Below are 13,309 nucleotides of genomic sequence, written 5' to 3'. Positions count from 1 at the left end.
CTTCTCAAGTTCGACATTTCGCCGATATATCGGTGACTTTTGGTAAGGTGTCGATGAAAACTCGACCCCTAGTTTCGGGGGGTATTTAGAGTCGTTTTGGTTTGAATTTTGTTGTAAAGCCTAATTTGAGACCAATTGGGAGCATTATTTTGGCTTAAAACATCACTTAATCCAAAGTTTCTGATTGCATGCCCAGCTATATATGGGAAAAACTGAAGTCTGAAAAACTCACATAAAGTAATATAAACATGCAAAGAGAACACAAGTACACAACTAGTGAAGAGAAGTATTAAAGTCTACAATTCATGTACAATTATGTTGAGTATGACTCATGCTTCACATTCTGTTGCCAATAGACACAAGGGTCCTACGTCACTTGGCAAAAATCGAATGAAAAAACGGTGAAAAACCTAACGAAATTCTGCTAAATATCGTGAATTTGGCAACATATCGCCCAAAAATCGAATTTTTGCGATATATCACTGATATTTTTGGGATATATGGGCGATTTTTGAAAAAGTCGATGTCACTCATCATTTCTTGTCGCCTACCATCAACATGTAGATAGTCGCCGACACCTTATACCTTGATTCTTCTCTTGTTGAGGCATGGTCTCCTCCTCCATTGGTATTTTCTTTTCGCTTCACATGTTCCTCTATCATGTATATGCATTTTTTGCCCCTTTGTTTCTCTGCAACAAAAAAAAACGGTGTCGTTTTGTTGAATACTCCAATTGATTTCTGTTGCTGCATTAAGATGAAAAGAAGAGAGACAAACTAATTAGAATGTTAGTTGTTTTGAGATCTAGTCGTAATTTATTACTCCAAGGACTCAACATCAGTTTATGCTCTACTAAGAGGACCCACACATAAAAAGCTCTTTATTTTTTGATTGAAAAGAAAAAACATACATTTCAAAAAGAGATTAGTAAGATCCATCAGCACAGGCTTGATCTTAGTATAGCACTAGCATTTGTGATAGGAAGTCTGAGTAAGTTGGATTATTACAAAAGATTAATCCTCTTGGATATTTAATCAAGTGAGGTGATTGGTTGGATTCGTACCTAACCCCTGCATCATGGGGGTAGCTTGGCTAAACACTTATATCAATTTGAGATGCTGGGGGCATTGTTGAATCTTTGTTTGATGTCATGTAGATATCTCCTGTATGGCCTTCAAAGTCCAAACTGTGACCCATATGACATTTTAGAAATTCAACAGCAGCAGTTACAATGAAGGGGATACAGCAAACAAAAATTTGGCACTGCTACTTCTTTCTTAGTTGAATGCTTGGGCAAACTAGCTAGCAGTTCGACGAATCTTAAGAAAAGAGTTTTGTATCTGGCTCTAAGGAGAGCTGAAGTCTCGACGTGTTACATGACTTACATATATGTAAGGGTTACCATCTTTACGGAAAAAGATTGTTAGAAAATGACACCGAAAAGAGCCTCAATTACAACCATTAGTAAGCACAAAAATATCGTAATTACATACTTGGTTTTCAGTAGAAAAAAGGAGAGTTAGCATGAACCCTGCACAAGGACAACATGCAGGAAGTGAAAAACCATAGATATTCTGGATTTCAGATCATAGAGCTGGATTGGGAAAGGATTTTATACATGTATCAAATTCCTATACAGCTAGTACATTTGGAAGTCTGTTCTCCAGTGAGCTTAAGGGGGAGACAGTAGCCTTTCGGGTTGCCTTGAGTAGACGCAAGCAAGCCAAGTGACCACTCAACTGGTTGTTGCAAATAGGGAGTTGGCTTGCTTGAATTGTTGCTTCCTTCTCTTTTACAACTGGAGCTCCTGTGGGATCCTGTAAATAAAACCACAAATGTGTAAGAACAACTAGCATTTTATTGCCTCAAAACTCAACTGGGCATCAAATATGTTTACATGTAATCAACTGGACTGATTCCTTAACATCTTTTAGCATTTTCTGGTATAGTGCCTGAAAATAACAACTATGGAGAATGAATGATGTACCCCAAGCATGAGAAATGTGAAAGCTCTCTTGTTTGTATTGTCCTCCACAAGATGGGTCTCAATCAGATTCCGTAGATCAGCAAGGCTTGAATCTTTTAAAACCTTCATCTTTGTAATAAGTTTCCCAGGATTCTCTTTTGTGGCCTCCCACTTCACGTACACTTCAATGAGCCCATCTGTGTTCCCATCTCTTGGTTTGCTGTTCTCTTTTGAGTCTTGGGCTTTTTCAGGAGAAGACCACCAATTTCTCTGCATATTTGAAAATTCATGTGTCATCAATGGGTATGGTGTTCACCTTGTGTCAAAACATAGAATCCTATAAGGTATAATAATTGAATTGCATTAGGATTCAAGTGGTGAATCTAATTCATAAAAATTCTCCCAAATCATAGGAAAAATACAAAGAGAAAGTTCAGATTATGTAATGGAGATCTGTAAGCTGATACATATCATACAATATTCAGTTGGGTTGTGATAAGGAAAAAAAGCTCCTCCCTATTCTTCCTAAATTCCTTATAGTTACAGAAAGAAAAAGATTAAAAAGACTAAGAAGATATTTTTTGAAAACCAAGTTTTGACACTTCCCAATTGAATCAACTCAATTGGAACTAGAGGCTTTCATCGAAAAGAATCACAAGAATCATCCATATCAAAATAATGCAGTGACTGAATCACAAGATCAATGCAGAATAAATAAATAAAACTCTAAAAATGTGAGTCAACAGGGGTATGTGATTTGGGCAGCGATTCACTTTAATCATAGGATTCATTGTCTAAATTCAAGGATTCACAACAAAGGTCAATGGCTTTACCGTATGTGCTTGAATTGGTGTTTCTATGATGTTCTTTTCTGTTACGTCAGCTAGAACTCGATCACTCAATCCAGACCCAGGTGTTTGAACAGTTTGAAGCTCTGATATTTTGTTAGTAAGGGATTTCATCATGACTGATTCACCATCAAGTGTCCTCACTGGAGATGATTGGATGTCAGAAGCTTGGGGCCTCTTTGGGTAAGGTGTTGGAATTCTGACATGTTGGCCAAGCTCTCTGTGATTCCCACAGAGCATGAAAATATTTTGGATTCTTGTTCTTCTAGCAGAGGTGGGATCTTTTGCATTTTCTGAGTCACCCATCACTCCTGGACTAATATGCTTCTCCTCGGATCTGTTTCTTCTACAATCAATATTTTCTGTATCATTTCCACAAGGATGTGGTATTGATACAAGCTTCAGTGGACTAGCATCATAATTGAAGTTGGTCAGTGGACTAGAGCTATTAGTCCTGCTAAATGGAGAAGCTGTTTCCTCTACTATTTTCTTCACCTCTTCATCATCCACATTTTCTTCTTCTTCATCTTCGAATACGGTGCTCAAATATACTTTCTCTGTGAACCTTGGTGCTACAACCATATCATCAACTTCATCCTCTTCGTTGGCAGTCCAACGATGAGCATTAAACTGAGTGTAGTTTCCTAAGTTATCAGTTTGGCGTACATCCCCAGCTATCTCTCTGACATGATGCACAATTGGTTGTGTATCCCCCATATCCAGGTCCATGGATTTTTCCATTCCTTGGTCTCCATCAGAATAAATTTCCATTAGCCTTTTTGCAAGGTTGCCTCCATCCAGATCTTGTACCCTGTTCTTGTCACTGCTGCTGTCTGTTGAACTGTGAAGTGCAGTTTCAATTTCTTCCAACCTGTGTTTCAGCATCTCAACCTCCTGCTGATGTTGCACTATTTTCTCTTCCATTCTTCTCCTTCCCAATTCAACAAACTCATTAGCCTTCTGGTGGCACTCTTGCAACCTCTTCTCCAACTCACGTCTCAGAATCTGTGTTTGCTCATTGACTTTCACGTTGATCTCCTCTTCACTTGCTGCAAAACCCCTCCCTTCAATTGCATCCAGCTTAGCCCTCAGAGCAGCATTTTCTTCTTCTTTCCTCAAGAGCACTTTATGTGCTTCATTGCACTCTTTCTCCCTGAGCTTGTTCTCCATTTGTAACTTCAAAATGAATTGGTCCATGGCCGCAATCCGTGAACCTAAAACCACAGCAGATGTGGAATCCTCAGTACCAGTTTTGTCCTTGGTTGGTGTAGTAAAGCCACGCACAATGCACTTGGCTTTTGCCCCATATTCCAGAGTGCAGATGGTCTTGTGGATCTCCTTGGGATCAGGACTTGCACACAATATCATCAAGATTTTTGATTTATCATCCTCAAAAGAGTCCTAGGAAAAGGGCCAGAAAAAATGAAGATAGCAACTAGTATGGTGGTCTCAGTACACATATATAATAAATCATATTTGGTTGGTCGGTTCTTTCAACCATGTGATCAATCACAAGGGGAAAACATTTACCTGCAGAAGCATGGTTAACTTGCTATCTCTGAATGGAACATGAGAATCTCCATTGGCTATGGATTCAACAACCCTCTTCAGGGCAATATTTCCCAGGTTGATCTTCGCTGTCTGCAACTCAATAAAGGAATAAACTGGCCATTTAGCATCACTGGTAAGACACTCTAATCCACAGAGAACCGACTAAGAAGCACCTAAGATTCAAATAAAACATAAACTACAGAAATCATCTCCTAAGGTTAGGAATAAATTTTCCATTGGGCACCGTAGCAAAGACTGACTGATTAACCTTAGAACCACATCGAAGTTAATAAAGACAGAACTGTAACAAATTTAGAACAACATAACTTAAGACAGAGTCACCTGCCTGCATCTTTGCCTCAAATCCAGTTTGGCCAGCCTGCTCAAGATTTTCAGAACCAGCCATGTCAACAAGCATGAGTCTTCCTCCCACAGAAGGAACATCCAAGATGATCTATCAAATTTAAAAGACAAAAGGAGTTCCCATAAAAACGCTGATAGTGAAAATGCAGAGAATAACAGTAGAGAATGCAGTGAAATGACAAACCATGCAGTGGCTTCGTGAGCTTCTCTCATTACAGTTAGTGCTTTTAACAATCCTCCGCTTTTCCACTTTTGCTACCTCTTTGGTTATCTTACCAGCTTCATACCCAGAGATAAAGGTCGCATTCTTTGCCTTCTTCCCCATTACTTCTAGTCTTACCTGGCACTCAAAAAACAGTGACACAATTGGGAGCTGTACTGAAACCATCACAGCAGGCATTTTATGAATGGAATCAATTAAACTATGATGATGTTTTCATCAGGAAATCAAGAACAAGCATAGTATAACTCAAACCCACAAATCTACAGCGTAATTTGGTAGTTACCTTTGATGCATTTCCCTTAGCCAACCCAAGGTTTAATCCTCCGCCATTGCTGTTTGACAAAAGATCATAGATCTCCTCATTGTATATCTCTAACACAGTAACTTGAACGAATGATCTAAAGCCAAGACACTGGCCATCTGAATTGTTCTCTTTTTCTTCGTCTCCCTCACCAAGAATGTCTTTCAGTGCTCGATATACAATCCCTGGCTGCTTTCCACACCCAAACATCGTGTGACTTTTGCCAGATCCAGTTGGACCGTACATCATGATTGTGCATTTCGCCCCCAATTTCACGCCATTTATCCTGGATTCCACAAACTTCTTGTAGAACCCATCAAGATCTTCTTCCTCAGAAATAGAAACACCATCAAGACTGAAATTCCTATACCCTGTTTCGGTTCTGACTCGGACACTGCGTTTGTCGGAAGAGATCTGCAACGCTGAAACGGGCTTGTCTTTACGATCTGGGTAATCACGAATTCGGCCAATTACTTCGACTGGATGCTCTGCTGGTGGAAAATCTTTAGTCGCAGAGGTTGGATTCGGAGATGAAAGGGCGCTTTTCACCGGAAATAAATCTTGCCGATGTTTCGATTGAGGTGTTCTTAATGGGGTTCTTGGACCGTGAACGGGTTTAAACGAAGGTGTAGTAGGGGCCATTGAATGAAACCCAGAAAGAAACTGAAGAACTCTAGGTGATCGTGATGTTGAACAATAGCTAGAAATCGGAGTTTTTTGTTTAGGGTACTTCAAGAGATGATCTTGAAAGAAGTAGCTGACCTGGAAATGATGAGAAATGCGCAGATAGCTGAAACCAACGAAGAAGACAAAGAGTTTGAAAATCAATGAAGAACAAATGCCGCCGTTTGAAATTTGAACTACAATGTAGCCGTTATGATTCTTAACGTCTATAAGTCTACTCATTTAGGTACGGGCGAACTCGTTGCAATGGTCCACGAACGCTCCGATCGTAACGTTCACATTTATTTAGCCATGCCTCATTTCCGTGAGCAAACAAGTTAGAATCGTCCACCCCGCTCCGAGTCGGACTTGGAATCGTTCTTTTATGGCGATTCCTCATGAATTAATAGGGATAATAATGACTTTGGTACTCAGCTGATCGGCATCATTCGGTACAATTGAGACTTAATCTGGACTTTTAACTACTTCATTAATTTTCTATCTTTTGAGTGCAACTAGCTTTTGAATCCAAATTCAAATCTTCTAAGTTGATGGATTACAATTCTCCACCACACTTTAGGAAATAGTCAACTAGAGGCTCACCTATAATTTTTCTTATCAAAATTCAGAGGAGCACCCCTTCCCCCTTCCTAATGTGTGGTGAATGAAGGGAGACTACCCCAACTCCTCAAGGTTCATCCGGGCCAACTTCCATGCATCTTGACTACATCGTTAGGGTAGCTATATATAATTAATATAGACGGGGTTTCGCCCCTAACCCCGATGGGATTCGAACTCTGACATCCTATGTGAAAGCGTTGGTTTTTTGCCCACTGAGCCACCCCTCGGGGTTCCAACTCCTTTTTATAATCAGCTAAATCGATCTAGACTGAACAGTGACGAATCATTCTAACCTTGATGCCCTTTTATCTGATGAGCTTCTTTATATATAGGTAGATAGGGTACCAATTGCATTCTTATTGGCTTCAAACTAGGATTAGTCCTTCCAAAACATGAGTTGGATCAACAATTTTCTTAGCTTGCCTGGAACTGGAAGCCATAAAGAGGGGAAAGGAAGAGCGAAATAGAGCCCAAGATGAGGTCAGGGTAGAGGTTTATGCTCCTATCACACCTCTTCACCATACATTAAGAGGGGGTCCCACTTCTAATTCATCTAGTCAAAACTCAGAAGTGATCTCCCCTCCTAATGTGGTGGAAATGTCTGAGAGCACAGATGTCTACCCGTCAGGGTAGAGACCCCGGATTCAGCGAAGCAAGGGATTAAGAAGGCTGAAACTGTCAACCTACCCAGCAGAGGATTGCAAGTGTTTGATGAGCTTCAGACCACCTGAGACAATGGATTGCAATATACAAACCATCCAGCCTGTAAAATTCACTGAAACTTATTTCAAGTATTTCAAGTACAAGAGATGAATATTTTGAGTGATTTACTCACAACATAGCTTCCACTATACAACAAGACCTGTGCATGGAAATGATTTTAGTTACAAAGAACAAAAAAGGACTGTTGCTTGAGTTTCTATGAGATCACAAACACCCTCATTTCATTTCGATCTCCCCTTGTGATGCGGGTATCAGAGTCAAGGTATGTAACCTCAAATTCACCATTTCCAGTATTTGATGGTGGCCTTAATGAATCTGGAATTCGAGGCAACTCAAGCGAGGGTAACTGCGACAAGTTTCCAGTTGTCTTCACAGTTGTTTTCTCAAATACTATCTTCACCTTAGCTGGTCCTGTAATGTTCACAATTGGTTTATTTCAGTATCTCCAAAATTTATTAATAGAAATCAAATGGTAAGGACTTCATTTGATATCACAAACATATTCTGCAAAGACTTAATGATTCTTAGAGAAGTTTTAGATGCTTGAGAACCAAACCACTCAGTAGATTTTAGGAGAGGTACAGGAGACAGACCTAGGACTTCAAATTTGTGTGCTAATGTGGCTGTGGCTTCCACTGGGGGAATTGGCCAAGGAGTTGCAAATTGAAGCTCCGCAATGTTATCAAAATCTTTGCTGAAGATATCAATCCGTTGAAAAACCTGTTAGATAACCAAAAAAACAGAAAATCAAATTATAACTGGTAAACAAAACATATTTCTGTAGATTTTCAATCTTCTTAATTGGTTCCCGGAGCACGTTTTATGAATGAATCAGTCGGTTAGATACTGGTTGGGAGCAAAGAGAAGACAGAGAAATAGTAGGATGGTATAAAGCACACCTGGCCAAGAGTTATTGGCAGAAGCCTTCCCGTTGGAGGACCAGGACGACTTCCACCTAGAGTACGAGATGAGAATGCACTACTGTATATCAACTTCCATCTCCCTTGGAGCTTGTCAAGATCAACAGAGAGGTCCACAGACCCTCCTACAGCCTCAAGATCCTTGGCTGCATCATCTGCCTTTTTCAAATCTTCTTCATTTGCAGCAAGGCCTCTATTTAACCCAGAGACAGCACTCTGCAATCAACCACCTCACACATGTTGAGCTCAGAAGCTTGTTATATTTCATAATATTAAGAATAAATAAAATTTTGTTTCTGTTTGATTTAATGGAATAATTAGTAAATCACCGGAAAATCAGTTAGAAGCGACACCAAATTTTTCAGAGAGAAAAGTAGAGTACAAGAATTGAGACAAAGTTAAAACTACTTAGTTAAGAAGAGAACCATGGTTGCTGGCTGTCAATGTTGAAGGATGTGAGCCCAACTTTCTTTGGGTTAACAGCATCATGTGAACCAACAATAGATCTCTAAAACATCCAACTAGATTTTACACGAAATCCCGAGAATCCAGTCTTTCTGAATTCCAATTTAGTGCCAAATGGATACAACATTCTCAATCTAGTGAATAAATTTTCCCACAATCCACCACAGTATTTCTTGAAATGGAAATATTTGGTCATATTGGGTCCTACTGAAGAGATTGACCTTGTATCATTCCCAAGTCTTCAGTTTATATGATATTCTTCTTGTTTTGATGTTAAAATTCTTCCAATCTTCAATGCTCAATTGAGTAAACTATGCTTTAAATTAACAATTAACTATAGTGACTTGTGCACGCTAAGTCATGTTGAATATCAACCATGAAATTCATCACTAAGTTAAAAGGCTGCTATTTCACAAATTTTCATATGAGAGGTTTTGAGCAAATTTGATGTACCAGTATATTAGAGGGAGTCCACAAATGTCAGAACCTCAGCATTTTACCCAAAAGTGGTCATTACCACCTTCAAATCTGCTTCTTCACGGTGCAAACTTGAGCTTTACATTGCACCAAAATGTTAAAAGCAAGGAAACAGGTTATCATTTTAGACTGCAAATTGGTCTTTCTGTAGATACAAACACCAAGAAGCACAAAGACAAAAAAAAAAGATCAAAGGTGATACAGAGATTTAATGTGGTTCACACAGCAATATGATGATCTAAATGTATGCGCGAAGCTGAAGACGATTCAATACGTAATCGAAAAAATATATAACAGAGATCTCGCAAGAACACCCCAAATGTCATAGAAAGAGCTCTCCCTAGAAAACCCTAACTATAAAATCCCCAAAATTCACTTCCTCCTACAATAAGAAAACAAAACAAAACAAATACTCCCCCATGTCAGGTTGATCCATTGGGTGGTACTGCATTGTGGGGGGCTATGCAAGCCTCCACTCCCCCAAATGAAACCATGATGGGCTAGCCCTCTTTCACCATTGTAGACCTCACAAAAGTCTCTTTCAGGTTGCCACAAAAAATGTTGGAGTAGGCAAATACTGAAGCAGGTAGAAGAATTCAAGATACACACAAGACTTCCCTTTACCATCATTTGAAACTGGCTTTGGTTTTCTAGTGCTTTCCTAAACCTAGCAGGAATCAATTCCCTAATTTAATGGAAGTACAAAGTGGACTCTGCTTGTGCATAAGCCTACAGCACAGGGTTTGCCCCCTTTTTAAGTAGTGACCAACTGATGGCATTGTAATTATCAGTACAATTAGGCACAGTACAGAAATGTTGAGAAAGTATTGTTTAAATGGATTCTTCTATAGGTGAGGACACCTTGCAGCCATCTGATTCATGTTGGTCCTCTCAGCCAAAAGCCAGGAAGCAGTGGAAGAAAACTAGACATTCATTATATGGTTAATCAATTTTTATTAGTCAGACAACTTCCTCTAGCTTAAAAAAAGAGTTAGACAAAAGTTATCAATATCTCGTGAGTTCTGAGTATCTCAATGCAAGTACCCATGAAACTGCCAACTACAAGTTGTATCGCTTCTAGTTGGCGTTGTGTACGATTGGTATTGTGAATTTCTTCTGTTCTAACTTTGTGTGCACGTCTGTGGCACACAAAATTACTTTCAGGTCATGTTGTCTGCATTTCTACGTGTTGCAGTGAGAGATAATGAGAGGTTGTAATGGCTTTAGAGAAGGACAAAGTTTTTATACCAGTTATCCACGCAACTTCTTCCTTACATCAAAGGTATTGCCCTTAAAAGTCAAAAAAAAAAAAAAATCTGAAATTCCTAGCATCAGATTACTACAGATACTTGACAGAACAAACCATAAGAAGATATGTATTCTTTGAGTATCAAAGTGACTATGTATTTGCCATATGTGTCTTGAAGTCTTGTACCTACTTAAATGTTTTTTCCACTCCAACATTTTCTGATGGCAACCTGAAGAAAGAATTTTGTGAGGTATGTATGGTGGTGAAGAGCTAGGCCCAAGACCAAAGCCTCTCACCGGACTTGTTTGGGGGAAGCCCCTGTGGTACAATACAACCCGACCCCAACTTGGAAGGGTATTACCTTGTTTTATTTTTTCTTTATATGAGCAAGAGAGAGAGGGCTATGATTTGGGCATTTTCATGTTAGGGGTTTTTTGCTGCAAATTTCGATGGTCTTAGATCCCCATTATGTTTCCTTCCATCACATCACATAGTGAATTATCTTGAGCTTCTCTCGATGGATGGAGAACATCAAACGGTGTGTGAACTAAGCTAAATCTCTGTATCATTTTTGCTTGAGTCTGTTTACTGTTTCTCAGTGTTGCATAACAGTATTAAACATCAGGCAACCAACAAATAAAATATTTCTAATTATCAAGCGTAATAAGAAACAAGTCAAATATTGAGCTTGTTCCTTTCCCTCTTTTGGCATCCCCTCCTCTGGGTACTCCGATATTGAAGTTGGTATCAATCGGCCAAAGAACAGTTTCAGTAACTCAATTGGCAGCCATTTTCAGACTATACGAGGATAGTGTACAGAACAAGAAACTAAATAAGCGAGAAAATAAAGAAGATAAACAACATATTTGGGTCCCAGGGTAAACCAATCAGGCAATAAACGAAACAGCACTAGTTAGCAAATTATTGAGACGAATTCAAGACTAAACAACTAGAACCAATCAACAAAAACAAAGTAAAACAAACCCATGTCAAGGATCAAACAACTTACCAGCAATTTGAACTTCAAAGCAGCGACGACCTCAGGATCATTTACGGATTCAGAGGAAGAGGGAGGAGGTGGTGGAGGTTCAAGAACTGCTGATTCATCGAGGCTTGCCCTTTGAATTAAATGCCTACTCGAGAAATTCCATCTCTGAGGTGGGTAAGTTGTAAGCAGTTGTCTTTGAGGACCAAAAGTTTTGGGAGATTGCAGGTTCCAACGTTGGTTTGTGGGGCGAAGAAGTGAAACAGGAGATGATGGAGTGTGAGAAACTAGAGTTGAGAAATGCGTAAGAGAACCCATGGCTTACTGGGTATTCAGTGTTGGACAGTTTCACTGCTTCTGCGATTTTATAGTCTGGTGGAACGTAGAAAAGAAAGGAATGAGACGATCCGGAGATTTCCTTTACGATCTTGATTTTGATAGGGAGAAAATCACCACTAGCCGCCGCCTCGAATATAATGGTGCTAAGAGTATGATTCTTTAATGGTTCTTCTGTGTGAAAATGGCTTCTCAACAGACTTATCTAGTCACTGAGGACAAATCCTCACCTTGTTCATGTTAGACTATGGAGGTCCACATTAATGGTTGACCCACAAGGACAACATGCCAATCCCCTTCTGCCAAGTGGAATTTTTTGTCCACCTCATCTTCCGATAAGTGGATTTTTTTGTTTTTTGGATAGAAATCAGTGGATGTGCTTCTAAGAAATTGGTGGTACTTCCTATGTAGAGGTAATCAAGGTTTGAAATGTCAGCCAAAATTTGTATGTCGGTAGCTAGCGACATCACCAACACAGCTACATTTTGGCAGTGAATCTACATAAAATCGTTCATCTATTTTCTATTTTGTAGAGAGATTTTGCAAATATCAGATCTGAGAAACAACGACATAAATAAACGATTTTGAAAGATATTGCAAGGAGATCAAATCGAACTTCAAAAGACTCAATTTTCTTTTTTGCAGAGAGGTTTTACATAATTGCAGCAGTGAGGGTTGTCACCTATGAGGCGTTTCCATCGTCAAAGTCAGAGAAGGTGAAGGAGAATGCTTCAACCCATGGTTCTCTTCCTCTTTTCAGGCATCCGACAACACTTGCAACAATAGAACTTATACCGTCGGCAGTGAAAGCTTCGATTTTTACTAGTATTTTTCTAGGCGACTTTTGGTTGCTGTTCTTTTCGATGCTTAGCTTCGTGCCACCCTTTTTAGTCTTATTACCTCTAAGAAACAATCTCCATATGAGCTCCAGTCCATATCCTCTACTCTATTTTCATCACCATATATTTAAGAGGAAGGTTGATCTCCACCTACCTATAGTTTAATGCATCAATTCTTAGAGCTATGTCCTCTTAAATATATAGTGAAGGAATGTGAGTATAACACATAAGTAGAGGATCCCAACTCCACAAACCCCTCACCCCTTAGAGGGAAAAAGAGAAAAAGATAAAGAAAGTTTGGGCTTTGAATATTTGTTGCCTATGTAAGTTTGGGCTGTTATCAAGAAAAAAAAGTTTGGGCTTTTATTTGAAGCAGTGTCTCATCATTGCAGCTGGTGAATGGGTCCTCAAGAGTGAAACCATTGACTGAATTGGATTGAGTTGTACCTCCACTGGTCCAGTCCTTAATCCTTATGGGGTTAATCATGTTGATTATGACTTGAATTAAAAACATTACCTAATCAGCTTTTTCCTTAATTGTTTAAAGGATCAGTTGGGCTTTCACTTTGCATATGTGGTGCTTAGAAAAATGAATTTAGAGACTATAACTACTGTTTAAGAACTCTACCTGCAATATGGGTTTCTGTCTCCAGAAAATCCAACACTAACAGCACAAATATTATTAGTGCACTAATTGCACAATGGTTACGTTTGTTTGCAAAAGTGGGGTGGGAAAAAAAAACATGTGGGTCCTATGTGTAATAGGGTGAGGGAGAAGG

The 13,309-nt window shown here is 39.3% G+C and overlaps 2 protein-coding genes across 2 annotated transcripts; both read right to left on the bottom strand.

The window, feature by feature from the left end:
• Positions 1 to 1,270: 1,270 nt before the first annotated feature.
• On the bottom strand, positions 1,271 to 6,132 carry LOC149003164 (kinesin-like protein KIN-10A). Its single transcript, XM_089138090.1, has 7 exons — positions 5,235 to 6,132; positions 4,913 to 5,068; positions 4,708 to 4,819; positions 4,345 to 4,451; positions 2,800 to 4,215; positions 1,988 to 2,236; positions 1,271 to 1,817 (listed from the first exon to the last, which is right to left on the bottom strand). Exons 1-7 carry the CDS (start codon positions 5,892 to 5,894, stop codon positions 1,632 to 1,634), a joined length of 2,886 nt encoding a protein of 961 aa, XP_088994216.1. The 5' UTR covers positions 5,895 to 6,132; the 3' UTR covers positions 1,271 to 1,631.
• Positions 6,133 to 7,407: 1,275 nt separating this feature from the next.
• Positions 7,408 to 11,877, bottom strand: FIB4 (Plastid-lipid associated protein PAP / fibrillin family protein). The gene is made up of 4 exons (XM_089138088.1): positions 11,380 to 11,877; positions 8,159 to 8,395; positions 7,853 to 7,979; positions 7,408 to 7,670 (listed from the first exon to the last, which is right to left on the bottom strand). The coding sequence occupies exons 1-4, from the start codon at positions 11,671 to 11,673 to the stop codon at positions 7,456 to 7,458; spliced, it is 873 nt and encodes a 290-aa protein (XP_088994214.1). The 5' UTR covers positions 11,674 to 11,877; the 3' UTR covers positions 7,408 to 7,455.
• Positions 11,878 to 13,309: the final 1,432 nt, after the last annotated feature.

This window comes from Hakea prostrata, chromosome 10, assembly GCF_041222555.1.
Source record: "Hakea prostrata isolate BN-2017 chromosome 10, UWA_Hpros_2, whole genome shotgun sequence".
Lineage (NCBI taxonomy): Eukaryota > Viridiplantae > Streptophyta > Magnoliopsida > Proteales > Proteaceae > Hakea > Hakea prostrata.
The sequence above is the reverse complement of the archived record's forward strand: the minus strand, read 5'-3'. Positions and strand labels throughout refer to the sequence as shown.